We start from the raw sequence: 20,376 nt of genomic DNA, 5'->3' as shown, positions 1-20,376 counted from the left end.
AAATGTCATTAAATTTCGAGAAAGTCGAGATAAAATGTTGAGAATAAAGTCATTAAATTATGAGAAAGTCATAAATTACAAGAACAAACGCATTAAATTTCTAGAAAAAAGTCGATAAAATGTTAAGAATAAAATCATTAAATTAAGAGAAAAAAGTTGTTAAATTACGAGAACAAACGCATTAAATTGAGAAAAAAGTCGATAAAATGTTGAGAATAAAATCATTAAATTACGAGAAAAAAGTTGTTAAATTACGAGAACAAACGCATTAAATTGAGAAAAAAGTCAAGATAAAATGTTGAGAAAAAAAGTTGTTAAATTACGAGAACAAATTCGTTAATTTAATGACTTTATTCTCAACATTTTATCTCGACTTTTCTCGAAATTTAATGACATTTTTCTCATAATTTAACGAATTTGTTCTCGTAATTTAACAACTTTTCTCATAATTTAATGACTTTATTCTCAACATTTTATCTCGACCGTTTTCCTCGAAATTTAACAACTTTAATCTCGAAATGGTTTTATTTTTTATTATTGCTTGGCCCTAATCTTCTTCCGTACATTCCTAAATGTCCATTTATGTGATTTTTTTAGCATAATTATTAAATATTTGCTTTTTTATATTTAAAGCCAAACTGAATTTGCTCTGGATCATTACACATGATGTTATGGTTCCTCTGAAGTCTGACCCAGTTTCTGTTGGAGGTACACTATGAAATCAAAGAAACTTAATGTTTTTGTATAATCATTTTTTTCTACATTAACTCAAAATACATTATTGTGAGTTCATAATACTTATTATTATACTTATTATAATAAGTTCATTATAATGAGTTCAAAATACTTATTGTAATACTTATTATACATTATTGTGAGTTCAGAATAGAGCGCTTCCTGTGCTCTACTAAACTGTCAGGAATGATTAAACAGAAGGATAAAGATGATACATTTTGGTGTCCATCTGGGAGTGAGTGATTAAAGGATTAATCACTTTCAAATAAAATTTCCTGATAATTTACTCACCCCCATGTCATCCAAGATGTCCAAGTCCTTCTTTCTTCAGTCAAAAAGAAATGAAGGTTTTTGATGAAAACATTCCAGGATTATTCTCCTTATAGTGGACTTCAATGGCCTCCAAACGGTTGAAGGTGAAAATTACAGTTTCAGTGCAGCTTCAAAGGGCTTTAAACAATACCAGACGAGGAATAAGGGTCTTATCTAGCGAAACGATCGTGATTTTAGAAAAAAACTTATGGAAAAAAATGTAAGTGGCGCCGCGTTCGTTCCATAAGTTGAATAGGAAAGGCGGATGACATGCTTTTTTGGTGGAACCATCATTGGCGGGATCATTTGTTTATATAAAGCATATACAATTAATTTTTTTTCCGAAAATAACCGATAGTTTCGCTAGATAAGACCCTTATTCCTCGTCTGGTATCGTTTAAAGCCCTTTGAAGATTCACTGAAACTGTAATTTTGACCTTCAACCGTTTAGAGGCCACTGAAGTCCACTGTAAGGAGAATAATCCTGGAATGTTTTCATCAAAAACCTTCATTTCTTTTCGACTGAAGAAAGAAAGACATGAACATCTTGGATGACATGGGGGTGAGTAAAGTATCAGGAAAATTTTATTTGAAAGTGAACTAATCCTTTAATGGGAACTGGCAACTCGTAACGTGGGACCAAAAGGTTTCGGATATTGAAATGGGAATCTTCCAGACAGAGGTAGAAGGTGCTTTCAGATTTCAAGGTGAATGGAAGGCAGGACAGAGTCAGAATGAGAATCGCTGACTGACAGCAAGACGGATATGTTCCTACAGCAGGTGGAAATTACTTTAAAATCAGTTTACTCATGCCGTAAAGCTCCGACTGCCTCCTCCTGGTGCAGGTACAGTTAGATTAACTAGGTTTGTCTGAAGAAGGCCTTTAGTGCGTGGGCTGCATGCGTCACATACGGTCCCCGATGGTCTGACAGCAGCTCCACAGGGATGGTCTGTCGGACTGACGATTATAAGCTAAGGATAAACACAGCAGCTCTCAGCCGAGCTGGGTACCGCGCACTGCCTGCTAAAATGAGCTGACAGGTGCGTGGTACGCCCACGCCATTCGCTCTTTGAAAGTGCTCCAGCCAGACCCATAAAACAAAGACAGGTGATGCGGAATGACATCCATAATAAAAGGGAAGTTCAGCAATAGATTAAAGCAGCTAAGACAATACAAAGAACAGCATCAGTATGCTCGCTGCACTTTGTTTGGCTATAACACTGGCTGCGTCCGAAAACCTAGGTAGCGGTCTTGCTGCCTCGCTGTCTTATAAGAGAATGACTTGTACGGCTGCGTTTGTTCATGAAGGTACCTCACGAAATTGATTTCGGACAGACTTCTGAGGCAGCGTAACAGTTTAATGATCTAAAGCAATATAGCGCGAGCTTTGGTGAGAACTAAACAAATATTTAATTATTACAGTAGTAATTTCTCGATAGAAATAATATAAAAATTGAAATATGTTGGTCAAAATCGTACATTTACACAAAAAATGAGCAGCAAACACAACTTCCGGACGTCATCTTTATTTTTCTAGCTCAATTGTCACAGAATGGAAAGCACAGGATTGTGGGATATCAAAGGCTGCTAAGGAACATCTATGCTTCCTTCAAAAATTGATCTGAGGAAGGTATCTCATGAGAGAGGAAGTGAAGCTAACATTGGATTCGGACCTGCCTTGATGCCTTACTACCTTGAAATGTGTCCTCAGAAGGCAGCATTTTCTTGCTGATAAAACAGAAGCCTTTTGAACTTCATAAATTCAGCAATTGATTGAAAGTTTGGGCTGTGAAAGATGTTTTGCCTCAAATATAAAGAATGTGAAAGAATCTTAAGTGTACAAAATTGTCTCGCACTGTCTTGGCTCAGAGAAAAAAATTTCTGGGGAGGCGAAGGCTGATGTGTAAATTGATATTGATCATCCCACAGTACCTTATCAAAATAAACCGCAAGTCTGAGGACCCCCTCATTGGGTAATTTCGCCTACTTGTTTATTTACGCTCGAAATGTGAATCTTCGCAAAAGCAATGTGCAAACTTTGCACTAGAGTTATGCTATTGAAGAAGTTGCAAACCCAAGTCAATTATTCAATACATAAAATGAAAGTAAAAACTGACCTATAAAAGCTTCAACATGTTCTGATAACAGTATACAGTCTCTTAATTTATTTTCTTAATATTTCTCTTGTAGCCCATAGTGAAAAAAAAATGAGAAGAGAAGTATTCCATGTTAAATGAGTAATCTAAACTAATCTAACATCTTTTATTATCAATGCAACACATTGGTTATGCGGTAATGCATTATGAAAATGACAAACTAATTTTAATATTAATTTAATAATAATCATTCAGATCATTGCAGGGGGGCTTGAGATCATCATGGGGGCTTTGCAGGGGCTAAGATGGAGAAGAGAAATGGTCCAAGTACTGAGCACTGAGGCACCCCAGTATCTATATGTTGCAACTTAGACACCTCAACGACACACTGAAGGACCTACCTGAGAGGTAAGACTTGAACCACTGGAGTGCCGTTCCTGAGATGCTCATTGTCATGAAGGCTGACAGGAATCTGGTGGTTAACCTTGTCAAAAGCAACAGACAGATCCAGCAAGATGAGTACTGAGGATTTGGAAGCTGCTCTTGCCAGTCTCAGAGCTTCAGTAACCAAGAGCAAAGCAGTCCCCGTTGAGTGGCCGCTTTTGAAGCCAGACTGGTTGTTTTCCAGGAGGTTGTTCTTGGTGACTTGGTTGAACACGACTCACACAAGTGTCTTAGCAATGAATGGAAGAAAAGTTTTCTAAAGGTGCTGGATTTAGAGTGAAAGGTTTCATCAGTATCTGAGTATTTGCACGTTTGCTTTGTAAACACTGGGTCGGTACTTCCGCCTATGACATGCGTGACCTTTCCAATGTGACTACGTAATGCGCGAAGTCGTGGACGCACATCGCAGAGCTAGTGCAGGATGAGCATTTGTGGTTAAAAAGTATATCTTTTTTTTATTATTATTTATTTTTTTATTTTTTAGAAATTGACCAATCGTTTCGCTAGATAAGACATTTATTCCTTGCATGGGAGAGCCATTTGAAGCTGCATTGAAACTGCGATTTGAACCTTTAAACCATTGGTCCCCCTTGAAGCCCACTATATGAAGAAAAAATCCATAAGGTAAGACCTACGGAGTTCTGCACATTAAATATTAAATCGTGCGTACGATTTACTAATTCGTTCTCTCGATTTACTAAATCGTGCCCACGTTTTACTATTTCGTACCCTCGATTTATTAATCATGCGCATGATTTATAAATCGAGGGAACGAAATAGTAAATCGTGCACACGTTTTAGTAAATCGAGGGAACAATTAGTAAATTATGTGCACGATTTATCCTACTATTTTTTTTCCTGCATGTCATGTCCGGGGCTCTGTAGAAAATACAATCAAAAGCCAGAAAAAAATAATTTTCACAATTTTTTTAAGAATAAAATGTATAAAATCAGGCAAATTATATATCAACAAATCCTTCGGAAAAAACCCTTCAGAATATAGATAGGAATAAAACTGTAAAGATTGGTGTATGTAAGTTCTGCTGAAGTGGAGTTTTGTGACTCAGATCAGGAGAAAAAACGAATTTTGAGAAAACAGCATTTAAAGATATTTACTGTAATTGAAATCTATAGACGCAAATAAATAAAGTGCTATTAAATATACACATGAAAGTGTATTTTGGATGTTTTCTTTTCAACAGTCTGAAAAATCACTTTATGAAAAGCCAAAAAAAGACAGGTGCCTTAAAAAACAGTGTTTTTGCCTGTATAGTGTCCCCCCTTAATTTCATTTCGACTGAAGAAAGAAAGACATAAACATCTTGGATGACATTAGGGTGCGTAAATTATCAGGAGATATTAATTCTGGAGTGAACTAATCCTTTAAATTCTGTGGGAAAGGTACCAGTGTGAAGAGAGGTGCTGAGGATGTGAGGGAGTGCAGGTACAACTAAAGAAGAAATGGCTTGACGGACGTGAGTGGAGAGAGGGTCAAGGTATTAGTGTGATTGGAAAGGAGGAGTTTGGAGACTTCTGCCTCCAAGAGCAGAGACAAGGAGGGGGAGAGTGTGTTTGTTTCTTGTTAAGATGTGTTTGTCAGTATGTGGTGTGGAGAATTGGCCGCTGATGGTTGTTGTTTTATTTGTGAAGAATGTAGCAAACTCGTCAGTTGTGGAAGGAGAGAGAGGAGGATTTCAATCGATTAATCCTTGCGCAGGTACTACACATGAAAGAAAATTAAAAAGTAATGCACATTAATAAGATTGACTGATAATAATATTTAAGTATAAGGGACATGTATTTACTATTAACTACAACTTTTGCCTCAATTAACTTCTAATTTACTGCTTATTAATAGCTAGTAAGGTACATTTTGTAGCATTTAAATTTTGTAGCCTTTGACTCATCCCTCCACAGACAGAGCATTCCCTTGATAAAGGTGCATGTGGAGCTTTGAGTGCTTGCCTGATTACAAAGTGAGCTAATTTTCACACGGGACTCATTAATTGTTGCCTTGTGCATAACAAAAATCCTTAATAAGAGCTGAGTGCATTCCAACATGTTGTTTCCTTGTCCCTATTAATTTCATGCCATGCGGCCAGTTCCAAATTAGGCATCATGTCTATTTTCTATTTTAGTGACTGCTTTTTAAAAGGGGGCAAAGCAAAGGTCACTTAAAAACCAAAAGGGAGAGGTTGAGTACAACTGAAAGCTGTTTGTTTGAGAGCCAGCAGCTAGGATAGTAAAGGTTCATAAGTGCAGGCATCAGCCCTGCAGTTATAAATAACACTGTGCATGTATAAATACTCAGACAGGCTCTTTACATATGTATATGTGCGTAAGACCAACCCACGCTAATGGAGCACCCCTGGAGAACTTACAGTTTCTGGCCCTTACTGACGTTTCCATATGGTACTCACTGGAAAACATAGAGACAGGGGAAATGGCTGAGTATGTGCTACCTCTTAACCTGCACCCACAAAATTAAAAAAAGGCATGGTAAAAGGGCTGATCTGGGTGGATTCAAATAAGTTAAATCAAAGGATTGCAGTTCCATTGTCATTTTTATGCCACAGACTTGGATTTGTCAGGATTGAACTTAACTTTATGTTTAAAAGCCTTAAAGCACCTTGGGGGATATACCACTCAGTTTAAATGGGACAGAAATGGTCAGACAGTCAGAATGAGGCAAACTAGTAAAGGTCAAGGGTGTGCAAGAGAAAAGTGGACGCTGGATAGCTGTTAAGGAGGTTGGAAAAGTCATCTTTGGCCATTTGGCTGTTTTTGCTGTTAACTGCTTTCCCTACTGAGAATTAGACATGCAGAGTCCCCATATAACCCTCCGCTGAGGACACGGTGTTGGAGCACTGCCATTTTTGCAATGCTGATCATTTGTATTACAAAGCGATAATGTTTATGTCCCACAATATGGTTTAAAGCTATCAAAGAGAGCTGATTACTAACAAAACTGAAGACACAGAAGAAGCAATCAATTCTTGTCATTATAACTTTAATGGTATTTGTTACCACAAACTGTTAGATCAATACAAATGAAGAGACTTCATGGCATATTATATACGACCCATGATGTGAAATTGCCTCTCTGCAAGGATTCACTTCAAGATGGGATGAAATGAAAGCTTTGAGTTTGTTGAAAATAGGAGCATTCATAATATTATATGGGAGTAATGCTGTTGCTTGTTTTTGTTTTTGTTTTGTTTTGTGGTCAACCGCAGACAGCTTTTGTGTTTTATGGACTGAGCATTTTCCTGGAGCTCCATGTCAGGCCACGGCAAGACAATGGATAAATAAGGAAGTCATGTGTAATAATGATAATGAAATATAACAATCACGGTGCGACATATAAGCAAATAACGATAGCAGCTGAGAACAGTGGCAGGTCACCGCAGACGCCACAGTGAATAATGAACAATAAATATAAACAGTTATATAATGCTAAGAAAAAATATTGCAGGGCACATTGAGTACAGTTCAAAATGATAAATGCACAAGCTGCTCGGTTGCTGGTTAAGGCAAGACATTCTGCTTAATTTTTAGCGCTATTCTATCTACAGTATTTTTTATTTACTTATTTTAAGAATAATATTTATTTATTTATCATTTTCTTTAATTTATTGTTTATTTATTATATTTAATTTAAGAATAAAAATGATTTCTGGACCCTTTTCACAGACTGTGATAGTGCATTTTACATTTATAACACTACTTATTGTGTCACTGTCATTAAATAAATACAAAAAACGAGTTAATGCTGATGTGTGAGTGTTTCTGATATGACAGCTGAGGAAATTTTTCTCTCTTTTGACAAACATAATCCATCTCTCAATATCTTTTGTAAAGTCATAGAACGCTATCATGGATTTTCTATTTTTGCTATAGGAGCAAATGAAAACACAAAAATTATATTTGTTGTAGTTTCCATTCATTCATGTTTACCCAACTATGACTACTTCTAAAATCCCTGGAAATTATTTAAAGGACAAACATCTTTCAATTTAACTTAAAGTTCACCTAAATAGCCTAAACTTCAGTGGAACTAGACAAATGCACATGCATTCTTTGAAAAGATTTAATATGCAGTTTTTCTTAAAGGGGTGCTACAATGCCCCTTTTACATTATGTAATATAAGTCTCTGGTGTCCCCAGAATGTGTCTGTGAAGTTTCAGCTCAAAATACACCACAGATCATTTATTATAATTTGTCAACCCTATTTGGGTGTGAGCAAAAACATGCCATTTTGTGTGTGTCCCTTTAAATGCAAATGAGCTGCTGCTGCCGGCAGCTTTCCAGAAGCTCACGCTTCGGTTGCTCAACAACAACAACAAAGCTGGAGAATCTCATGATGATTGTCAGTAACGGTGTTCAGGCTTACATTGTTCAAACCGGAGTCGGACACTGATGGAGAGACTCAGGAAGAAGTTACAACTTTTAGACTGCATTTGGACGTTTCTGAACGGTTAGTGAATACATTTATGTCGTTGCTGTGGAGTTGATTCAACTCATCGACTAACAACTTTGCAGATGTTGTTTATGCTCAAACAGCAACTAAAGTTTAAAAAGTGAAATCATAACCATCCCTTTAAGTTGTTTTTTTTTTTTTATTATTGTTTTAAGGATTTGTAGATATTGATACTGACAAATATACTGATAACAGTATTTATCTCTATACTTACTGACTGATGCAGTATATTAATTGACTTTTAATCAAAAAGCACCTCATTTATCCTAAACTGCCTGGAGGACAAATATATTAGGCCTATGGTTGAAAATGAGAGACAGTGCCAAAGAAATAGATCAGTTTATTGAACCCATCCATCTCTTTGTAAGGCCAAGGAATGCGGACTAATTTACGTTAGCAATAAAAGCAGGGACTTTCACGTTCCTTCTCCAACCCCACCAGTTTCCAAGATCTTGCAGTGGAGGCAAATTGCCCTTGTAATTCAATGACATTACCTGAGCTACTCACGCAAGTGAGTGACCAGCAGACAAATGAGATCCACACGGAAAAGCCTCATATCACAGATACATATTTACAGCCCACTTATCTCCAAGTCCCTATTTGCCATTTAAGGCTCTTAACAGTTTGTATTCTGAACCATTTTTTGCATTTCTCTTAGCAGAGTGTTTAGTTTCAATATCTACAAGCAGGGTCTGACACTAAATTATGTTTTATTAAAGTTCGGGAGGAGCGTGTTGAGATAATTAACCGAATTAACACGAGAGAAGCGCATTTAGTTAATCAACTCAATTAATGATAAGAGGTATATATTCAGTTTATTAGCATCCCTCCTCCACCCCATCTCCTCACTTCTAGTCCTAAGTAAATATTTTTATCACAACAGGGGGGAGTAGCCTACTCTGGGTTCGGGACAAATTTCCGTGCTCGGAGCCCAGATTATTACCCCCCCTAGTATAGGTAGATTGAGGAGTAGGTGGGGCGGGGTTATGATTAGGCTTCAGTGGGGGGTAAAAATCTCGCAGGGGGTCGAAATTCGACACAACACCGGTTTTGGGTTATCAAGAGGGCGTTTACACAACTTTGTTCATTCACATGACAATGGCGTTTTCGTATAGAGATCCCCAGGGATGACGCGTTTTTGTAGGCCAACCCGGAAGTTAGCGGCGCACAGGTTCCCTCGGTTGAAAGCCTATGCATTTTCCCCATAGACTTTTGGAAAATCGCAGAAAATAAGCTCTGTGTTTAACAAAGGGTTATGACACTTACACGTTTTGTCTATCAAGATAATCGTTACAAGTTAACACAACATTTATAGATTTTGAAACCTAAATAAAGTCGTCAGATATAAAAGGCTAACAATAAGCTATAAACGGACTACAGCACACCATGGTCGCGGATCAACGTCGTCACCACCAAACTTCCTCAAGCTTTATTTAGAAAACAACTTTATTTAAAAACATGCTTGCTGATTATGATCTGTGCTGTGTATGAATACTTATCCACTTTTTCATGAGAAATGCTGTCCAAATGTCCTGTTTATCATGATGACGTCTAAAGTCCCCGCCAAAGGAAGTAGTCCATTTTAGCAATTTGTTAGCAACCGCCGATTTTAAGACACAGTAAAAGTTTAAAAATCACAAGCGGGTTTTAACTGGTGTGTTTTATGTCATAGATCAAAACGTGAAAATATTTTGAGGCTTTGTTAACCACAGACCTTATTTCAGGCGATTTAGCAAAAACCCATTCAAAAAACCCATAGACTTTACGGTGTTGGAACCGGAAGTCCTAAAATGCTAACTCGCTTCCGGGTTTTGCCTACAAAAACGCGTCATCCCTGAGGTACTCTATTAAGCATTCAGTCTATAACCCGTTGTGTGTGTTTACAAAGTGACATCGCCAACTACTGGCCTGGCAGCATAATACAGCATTTTTAGTTGTTTTCACGAATCTGTGTGAACGGTTTTGACAACATTGTCATCTGCACACAAAACTCGCAAAGGAAAAAAAATGTTTTTAGCAAACCAATGTTGTGTAAAAGTACCCTATGTTAACATTATTTTTATGGCTGATAAGTGGCTGATAAATTAAGGTTAGAGAAAATGGTTACTGGGGTAATTGCCTTTATCCACTTGATCAAGAGCTTCATGAAACATGCAGTTTTATTAGGCATGAACACACACAAACAAAAAATCTTACTCTCTGGGATCTAGAATAGTGTCTGTGTCAGAGCTGTTGAAAGGTCAAATCCATTCACGCTCTTCACCGATACCTCTAGGTTGCTCTGAGTCACTCTTTCCAAAGCCTATTACATAAAGTACTTAGCAGGTTTTTCTCAAAACAGAGATTAATACAGTCAGCTGGTGCAGAGATAAAACTGCCTAGTTTGACTGTGTATGTAAACAAATTCACATCATCACCAGTGCATTTTCTTCTGCACATGCCCCTAATTAGTTCCCTGTCAAACTGACTATAGAGTTATCATTTGGGGCTTTATTCCTCAGGACATTTTTCAGCTTTGGCATGTGCAATAAGGTGCTGTGGCACTATAAATTGAAAATCAAACAGATAGCCAAAGTCATTAACAGTGCTGATGCAGGCAGGAAGATCTGGAGAGTTAATTAGATCTTTCTTCTGGTGCCTACCAGGCTGGAATTCAGCTCATTGTTACTCTGTCTATGTCCATCTCGGAGGCACGGCAGAATAATCGTGTTTACCTTGCCATCTTGTCGCTTATACTCAGTAACTGCATTAATTACGCCCATCAATCACTCACTGTCACTCCGTCCCTCCCTGCCTGACCCGTGCGTGTTGCTAAGCTCTGAGAAAATGACTAGACACCTCATTATCCAATACAGATGGATTGGGAACGTCTGATTAGTGTGATTCTTTAGGAATCGTGTGGCCAAAGCTCAGGTGGGTTGAGATTCTGGCGGGGTATATCCAGCTGTCATCTCTCGACGTGCGTCAACAACATCGACACCTGTGGCAGTGCCGGCCAGAAACCCATTCGGCTTTGGATGTGTGAATGCTGACTCAGATTTGTGGAAGGATTTTTTTAGTGTTCTGCTTTATGGGATCAGTTCTGAAATGCTGTAAAAGATTTTGATTTAAAGGCTTTCCATCATGTACTCCTGTAATGTGAACCGTACTAATGTGGTCGGAGCTGTAAATGTTTATACAGAGGTAAAAACATGATTGAGGGATGCATCTAAAACCCTTGAGTGACATACACTTTAGAGTATTAAACTGTTTTTTTTTTTTTTCTTCCATTAACTAGTAGGTTATGTGTTTCTGTTTTAATCAAAACTGTAATTGTTTCTCTGGTTGAATTGATAGGTTAATTGCATCACCAACTCCAAATCAACAATAAATGCAAATTTGGAATCAGATTGTTAAAATTCATATGAAGAAAGTTTTTGTGACAACTTTTGCATTTCTGATGGAGTACTGTAAAAAAAAAAAAAAAACTGTAAAATTTACAGTAAAAAAAAAAAATTTGCACAATAAAGCATAATTATGATAATTGTAATAATAACAGTTCATAACTGTTTATTTTACACACTATAATTTTTTTTTTTAATTTACTGTAAAAACCCGGCAGCTGTGGTTGCAAGAACTTTACTGTAAAAAACACGGTAGAAACATTTTTAGGTTTTTCACCTAAAAATTAAATTTCTGTCATTATTGCGCAAAATTAACAACTTTATTCAACAAATTTGTCATACTGCTACGCTATTTTCATTACGGAGCTTCAGTGTTCATGTCCAAACGGCAGCTCAGTATTGGCCAGATCTGGTCACATGAGCAGTATGACGCATGCTTGGAGCCAACCAATACTGAGCCTGCATTCAGACATAAACAGTGAAGCTCTGGATTTCAGATTTCATCAAAAATATCTTAATTTGTCTTCCGAAAACAAACAAAGCTCTTACGGGTTTGGGACCCGTATAGAAGGTGCACACAGTGTCATTCACACACACTAAACACCATCATGGTAACACACATGAAATTTTAAAAAGCAATAAACATTAATTTAACAACATTAGATGTAACATAAAACCCTAATGTACATAACTGATTATAACTGATTGAAGAAACAAAGTTATTTCAACGAAAATACATCAAGTTTGAAGTGTCACGCAGCAGGGAATTGTGGGAATGTCAATTTAAGGTTTTTCACTTTAAATTATACAATGACTTGTTATTTTTCACTTCCAAAAACTGTAAACTTAACAGTATTTTACATTAATTACATTAATTACATTAAATGTATGGTTAGATCTATGACAGTTATTCACCGTATACCAAAACTTTCTGTAAACCAATGAACTGTTTTTCACTGTAGCATTTTTACAGTCTTTTACCATTAAAATCAGAATCATTTTTTTTACAGTGAGGTACAGCAATGCTATTTATTGTCTATTTCATAGGATTTTAATGATCTCTGGGTAAAAAGCTATGTATGTGTTTATGCTGTCCAGGATTCATGACAGTTTACTTTCAAAGGACTCTTAAACAGGATTATTATAGTTAACCAAAACTAAAACCATCAAAAAACTTACATTAATATGAAATAAACATTAACTGAAATAAGATAAAGTATTAAAAACTTATTACAAGGCAACATTTCTCATTTTCATTTAGTTAAACTTAATATACTAAAATAACTAAAACAAAAATTAATAAAAACTATATAGACATTTTAAAAATGCATGCACCCAAAAAAATTACTAAAATTCCAAAATATTAATAAAAACTACAGTGGTGTCTCAATGATAATAAATAACACTGCTCTTAAAATAAGCAATTGGGTATTTGCAAGTCCTGCGCGCACCCGCATGACTCGTGTGTTGTTCGTTACTAAGCAACTTACGCTCACCACATAAGTTGCGTCATTTCCTGTGGAGGGACGCGTTGGAGCGAGCCAGTACAGTCGATCCCCTCCGACAGCTGAAGGCTAGACGACATCACAGTCGAGCTCCGTTCCGTTTTACTTTCTTTCTTTGCGCACTAATGCAACCAATAACTTTCCAACCTGTTTGATTTCTGTCTGTGGAATACATCCGGTGCACTTTCCAAAGGACTAAAGCGCGTTTCAACTTTCTGATTTGAGCGTGCCAAAGGAAAACAACTTTGCATTTTAGTTTGGGTGCCATATCCTCCAAATACGGGACGAGTGGATTAGAACTGAACGCTGATCCGGTGCTCTACTTTAAAACTAACCAACGGGAACGCATTCATATGATTATGGTCGTTGTAAAGCTTTGGATTTCTGAGCAAAGATCCTGAACTCCTTCATGAGGGATTCACTGTTGACGACAGAGATATTGGAGAAGACGCGCTGGCCACTTGACCCTTTTTCACGAGCACAAGACGCACCGGAGCGCGCAGCCTTCTGCCAACGTTACTGGGAAGGTGCACTTTCCTCTCGAATATAGGGCTTTTTAAATTTACGTCAAAGTTACAGTTTTTACCGTAAAATCTCCATTTCATATTTTATATGAAATACTATGATGACGGGAATGAATTTTGATGACTATATATATATTTTTTTAAATGCATTATGTCATGCAGTGTTAGTATTCCAAAATATAATTTGCCATGTTCCAATTATAATATATACCTGGTACTATTGAATGCCACATTTTTATTTAAAGATATGATCTCTCGAGCAACTGTGATTAATAACAATGACGGATCACAGTGCTACACCTTCCAGGTAACACGTGACATTAAATGAATGCAGCAAACATTAACTAAACAACACAAACTGTAATTTAAAACACTCTAATTTACATACCTGTGAACAAAACGGGTTAAAAAATTACTGTACTGTACTATTTACTAACTTATTCAATATATAATACAAATTTAAAATAGAAAATACTCCTTTTTGTTTGTTTATTTCAATTCCAAACTTTTTTTCTCGCTAATTAGATTTATGTGTTTGGTTTTGTAGGTCCTCAGTGACACGTTTGATATAATATTAAGTATGCCAGTGAACATCAAGGCAGCGCAGTGCCATGCGCCGCTCCGCAGACTCCAGTAGACTCGGTTCCGGTGGTACTGCGATGCTCGCCGGACCCCTCCGCTTCCGCGTGGCTCTGTGATCCAGGCAAAGAGCGCGAGGATGAGCACAGACCTGGAGCGCCTGTCGCTCAACTCTTCCTCGGGTAACTCCGTGGCTTCCAGCGCGCGTTCTCTATCCGCCAACGTGAAGAAGCTTCACAACGCTCTCAACCTGCTGCTCAGCGATCTCGAGAGAGAGCAGTTCATCCACTGCCTCAACGTGTACCACTCCAAGCGCAATGTGTACGATCTGGTCCAGACGCTTAAGGTCATACTGAACGTCCCGAGCAAGCGTCAGCTCCTGCCCATGCTGCGGCTGGTCATCCCGCGCTCGGATCAGCTTCTGTTCGATCAGTACACATCAGAAGGGCTCTACTTGAAATCCGACGGTCTTGCGCGCAATGGTGACCCGGACGGCGCCCACGAGGCTGCTAATTCGAGTCCAACACACGGCGCTCATTTCTCGGCTCCTTCCGCGTCTCAAGCCGCTCTGCGTGGATCTCCTGACAGTATCAGCACCAGCAGCGATGGGACAGCGACTCTTATTCCTTTACTGGGTAGAAATTTCTTACCGGAGCCTCCTGGAGAGATCCGACAGGTGATACTGAAGCGTCACAAGAGCAACGAGGGTCTGGGATTTAGCATCCGCGGTGGTTCCGAGCATGGAGTTGGGATCTATGTGTCACTGGTGGAACCGGGATCACTGGCAGAAAAGGAGGGTTTGAGAATAGGAGACCAGATCATGAAAGTAAACGACAAAGTGTTCGACCGGGTCACGCACGCAGAGGCAGTTAAGGTAAGGTATTTTAAACGAAACTTATTATTGATTCATTCATGCATGCTGTTGTTGTTAGTATGATTTCTTTCCTCCTTTTAAAACAAACTATTACCTATGCAACTAGCCACATAAGATCACCAGCTTCTATGGCCTGTCATTAGACCACAGTGGAACAGACTGCACTCCTTCTCCTTTTATTGATTATTAATGCAAGACAAGCAGCTGAAAGTGTCCCTTGAAGCACCAGAATGATAAATGCTCACTTTTATTGAGATGTGTTAGCCAGGATGGCCTGTACAATGTTGATGTTATTGATCAGTGTGTTTGGACTGGCTGTAGTTGAATGATTAGATGAGGGTTGTCGATTTTGTATCAGTAATACTTGCTGTCACACAGAGGATTCAAGCATTTCTTTGCAGGTCCATCTTGCTTAGTTGTCATTCAAAAGAAGAGCTGACTTTGTCTATAACCGGCCTTCACATATGATAGAACTGTAATCATAATTAAAGGGTTAGTTCACCCAAAAATGAAATTTCTGTCATTAAGTACTCACCCTCATGTCGTTCCACCCCTGTAAAACCTTAGATCATCTTTGGAACACAAATTAAGATATTTTTGATGAAATCCAAGAGTTTTTTTTATCCTCTATTGAAAGCAATGTAATTACCACATTCGAGGTCCAGAAAGGTAATAAAAAACATTGTTAAAATAGTCAGCGTGACTGCAATGGTTCAAACTTAATGTTATAAAGCAATGAGAATACTTTTTGTGCGCAAAAATAATCTTTACTTGAGTTGTCAAAAGTACCGACTTCGGTACCAATCGATACTGAAATTTTAAAAATGTAATGCTTTGAGCGCTGTTGAGCGGATTCTTAAACACCTCTGATTGGCCATTGTGTTCATGTGCTCATCAGATATGTCTGTGATTGGCTACAGTGATCGACTCACAGGAGCGTTTAACAGCACACAGAAGAGTTTGAATTTGAAAGAGTTTTGAAAGCGAGAGCGGAAGCATTTGAAAGCAGGCGGCTATCTTCGGACTGGTCCACAATAGATGCCTGCTTTCAAACGCTCCAGTGTGTATCTGTGTAAGCGCTCGGTGAAGAGCTTCTATGATGATTATTTACAAAGTTTTTGAAGCGTTGATCATTGAAGCCAATCACAGACACATCCGATGATCGTGTGAACACAATGGCCAATCAGAGGTGTTTAAGAATCCGCTCAACAGTGCTCAAATTTTTAAAGGTGCCCTAAAATTGAAAATTTAATTTACCTCGGCATAGTTAAATAATAAGAGTTCTGTACATGGAAATGACATACAGTGAGTCTCAAACACCATTATTTCCTCCTTCTTATGTAAATTTGATTTGTGCAAAAGACCTCTGAAGAACAGGCGAATCTCAACATAACACAGACTGTTAGGTAACAATCGGGATCATTAATATGTACGCCCCCAATATTTGCATATGCCAGCCCATGTTCAAGGCATTAGACAAGGGCAGCCAGTATTAACATCTGGAGCAGCACAGAGCCGAATCAACAGACTTTATGCAGGTAAGCAAGCAAGGACAACAGCGAAAAATGGCAGATGGAGCAATAATAACTGACATGATCCATGATATCATGAATTTTTTAGTGATACCTGTAAATTGTCTTTCTAAATGTTTTCATTAGCATGTTGCTAATGTGCTGTTAAATGTGGTTAAAGTTACCATCGTTTCTTACTGTATTCACGGAGACAAGACTGTCGTTATTTTCATTTTTAAATAATTCATAAACACAACTTCATTCTTTATAAATCTCCCCAACAGTGTGTAATGTTAGCTTTAGCCACGGAGCACTATCAAACTCATTCAGAATCAAATGTAAACATCCAAATAAATACCATACTTACATGATTAGACATGCTGCATGACAGACACTTTGTAAAGATCCATTTTGAGGGTTATATTAGCTGTGTGAACTTTATGCAACGTATTATAGAGTTGCGAGCTCGGAGGCGGGGAGCGCGAGGATTTAAAGGGGACACGTGCTGAATCGCCGCATTTACAATTATGCCCCAAAATAGGCAGTTAAAAAACTAAATTAAAAAAAATCTATTGGGTATTTTAAGCTGAAATTTCACAGACACATTCAGGGGACACCTTAGACTTGTATTACATCTCGTGAAAAAGCGTTCTAGGGCACCTTTAAAATTTCAGTACCGACATGGTACCGAAGTCAGTACTTTTGAAAACTCTAGACTTTATTCAACAAATTCGTCTCTCCCCTGTCATTATGCTATGCTATTTATGTTGCAGAGCTTCCGTGTTTACGTCCGAAAGCCGGCTAGGTATTGACATAGAACCTGAAAGCACTGCAGCGTAAATAGTGTAGCAGAATGACAGGGGAGAAATGAATTTGTTGAACAAAGTCATTATTTTTGTTTTGTTTTTGCGCACAAAAGTATTCTAGTCACTTCATAACATTAAGGTTGAACCACTATAGTCATGTTGACTATTTTAACAATGTTTTTACTACTTTTCTGGACCTTGAATGTGGTAATTTTGAGGATAAAAAACCTCTTGGATTTCATCAAAAATATCTTAATTTGTGTTTCGAAGATAAACAAAGGTCTTACGGGTGTGGAACGACATGAGGGTGAGTATTAAATGACAGAATTTTCATTTTTAGGTGAACTAACCCTTTAATAGGAAGTAATCCTTTATTTTGGCCCTCACATGTATTGTTACTGAGATTGTGTGTGCTGTCCATGGTGCTGAAACCAGCTGTTCATTATAGAAGGCATTCCGATCATAAGAAACATAATATTTGTTGGTTGTAGTAAGACCACCAATTTTCTCATGCCACAGACACTGGTGTGTTGAAACCCTCCAGAGAACCTTTTAAAAGGGCAGTTCTCTGAGGAACCCATTAGTTTCTACAAGAAACAAAACATGTGCAAACATAACAAGGCTTTGATGCACTTGAATTGAATATTGAAATATCCAGAGCATATTTCAACATTGGCATATGGCTAGAACCTCCTTTCCACTGATACCTTCCTGTTTGATTCTTCCATATTCCCATGTTTGTGAATCTCTGTAGAGTTGTGCGCCAAGAGAAACTGAACATGAACAGTTTGCCGACTTTCTGTGTCATTGTTTCCCTCCTTCGCCGGGGGAAAGCTGGCACAGTTGAGCAGGGTATAAATTCTTTCCACGCTGCCTATCTTAAACTGAAGCTGGCAGAGGGGGAAGGCTGCTTCCTCCCAGTTAATCATATTGATCTGCATGAGTAAATGGACGGGCCTCTCCCCCAGGCAGAACATGACCTTCTGCTTGTCTTGATGCTCTTGTTCTCATGTAATGCAGACATAGTCTATGTGAAGACACAAATAAACTGCCTAAGCAGCCAGAATGGAGAGCAATTTGATGGGGGTTTTGCTATAGGTGCAGAGAAATTCAGCACAGTATATTTTTGATCTGTGCCTCTCCTGCAAGCTAGCAGGCAGAGTTATCTCTCTTTTTTTTAGCAAAAGGAAGAACATCTATTTTAGTTACAGGGAGGATTTCCTCAGGCTCTGTTGACCTTTGTGATGTGTAAATGAACCCTACATTTTATCACATAGAATATCTTAACCCTTATCTTCATTTTCTTTCTTGGATTATTTTGGTGTTTCTTTTTTTTTTTTTTTTTTTTTTAGATATAAACACCAAAATAATACACTTTTTATATCAGTTTACATGTTCCCATGCAGCTAAAACGTTATATGGTGAAACGCATGGTAAACACAGTGGCTCCATCTGAAACTGGATACTTTTTGAGATGGTACTTTTTGGAATAAGTGTGTGCTTTGTGACTATTAAAAAGTATGTTATATATAGTTTAAATGTGTGTAGTATTAAAGGATTAGTTCACTTTCAAATAAAATTTACTCACCCCCATGTCATCAAGATGGCTTTCTTTCTTCAGTCGAAAAGAAATTAAGGTTTTTGATGAAAACATTCCAGGATTATTCTCCTTATAGTGGACTTCAGTGGCCTCCAAATGGTTGAAAGTGAAAATTAGTTTCAGTGCAGCTTCAAAGGGCTTTAAACGATACCAGACGAGGAGTAAGGGTCTTATCTAGCAAAGCGATTGGTCATTTAAAAAAAGTATAAATATATATGTAAAAAAGTAAATATATATGCTTTATATAAACAAATGTTTGCCTTCCGAGTGGTTCCGCCAAAACCACACTTTTGTATTCTTCAAAAAGCTTACGCTGTATGTCCTACGCCTTCCCTATTCTACTTACGGAACGAACGCAGCGTCAGTTCCATGTTTTTCCGTAAGTAGAATAGGGAAGGCATTTTTGCGGAACCACTTGGATCATTGGTGATCATTTGTTTATATAAAGCATATATATTTACATTTTTTTTCGAAAATGACCAATCGTTTCACTAGATAAGACCCTTATTCCTTAAAGAACCTTAATTTCTTTTCGACTGAAGAAAGAAGGACATGAACATCTTGGATGACAAGGGGGTGAGTAAATTATCAGGAAAATTTAATTTGAACGTGAACTAATCCTTTAATGCAATGCAATGCAATGCGAATGTACTACATCAGTTGAGTATAGCGACAATATTTTTTCTATTCTGGTGTCACCATTACTCTACAAAAATTTTAGAATTTTAATAGCTGTTTTTATTAACTCTGTACCATATTTGTTTAAAGTTAAAAACTTAAAAAGTACCATTTTAACTATTTTGGCTTTGTTCAAAGTATGTGAGAGTTTTATTTTGTGAGATCAGTATCTTGCATCGAACCGAATCGAGACACGAGTATTATGTTCATGTTTCTGTTATGAGGTCAGTAGAGGAATCACTCCAGTTGCACTGACATCATTAATTCTCTTCCTGTGTCTTCTAAACTTCTTGTTTGTATGTCCAGATGCCTGTCTGACCAGCTGACTCAATGATGAGGATGGATTGTACATGCTCTAGGTGACCTGTTCACACCATCTTTATAGGCTATATTGAATCTGTGTGATGCCCTTTGGCATCTCATGATTGGTTGGTCTATCCGCATGGCCCTTTAGTGTTTATTCACAGGGCTGCTATGATAGCCCATATGATCAATGATCTTTCCTCATCTCCTGCTTCAGGGGTGACCCCATATGAAGAGAGTTGATCGAATTTTAATGCTGTTTTGACTCTCAAACGTAGAGGAGGTTGCCTCTTGCCTTTGACCTGACACTGAAAGATGATTAAGACAGAAGTGTTTACCAGCTAACAGTCAAATGCTGCTTTGTAATCTCAGTTAGAGCCAAGCTAGAAGATGCCTCTAACCATACATGTCCACTCGTGCTTAGCTGAGCGAGTGTTTTCAATTTGTTCATGGGAGCTGAGCCGCGGGTTCATTTGGGGCATTGTGATATTGACAGCAGAGTGGTGTGTGCAGTGAGAGAGAGCATCAAAAACTTTTAGAAATG

General features: G+C 37.9%; 1 protein-coding gene across 1 annotated transcript in view; it reads left to right on the top strand.

Moving 5' to 3' along the window:
• The first annotated feature begins 14,101 nt into the window (after positions 1–14,101).
• The window catches only part of whrna (whirlin a), a 130,609-nt gene continuing 124,334 nt past the window's right edge, over positions 14,102–20,376 (top strand). Inside the window, exon 1 of the mRNA XM_067375609.1 lies at positions 14,102–14,934. Within this exon, the coding sequence (XP_067231710.1) occupies positions 14,200–14,934 (735 nt within the window). The 5' untranslated portion in view covers positions 14,102–14,199. The remainder of the gene's footprint in view (positions 14,935–20,376) is intronic.

The sequence above is a fragment of the Chanodichthys erythropterus genome, chromosome 22 (assembly GCF_024489055.1).
Source record: "Chanodichthys erythropterus isolate Z2021 chromosome 22, ASM2448905v1, whole genome shotgun sequence".
NCBI classification, from domain to species: Eukaryota; Metazoa; Chordata; class Actinopteri; order Cypriniformes; family Xenocyprididae; genus Chanodichthys; species Chanodichthys erythropterus.
This window is presented reverse-complemented; position numbering and strand designations above follow the sequence as displayed.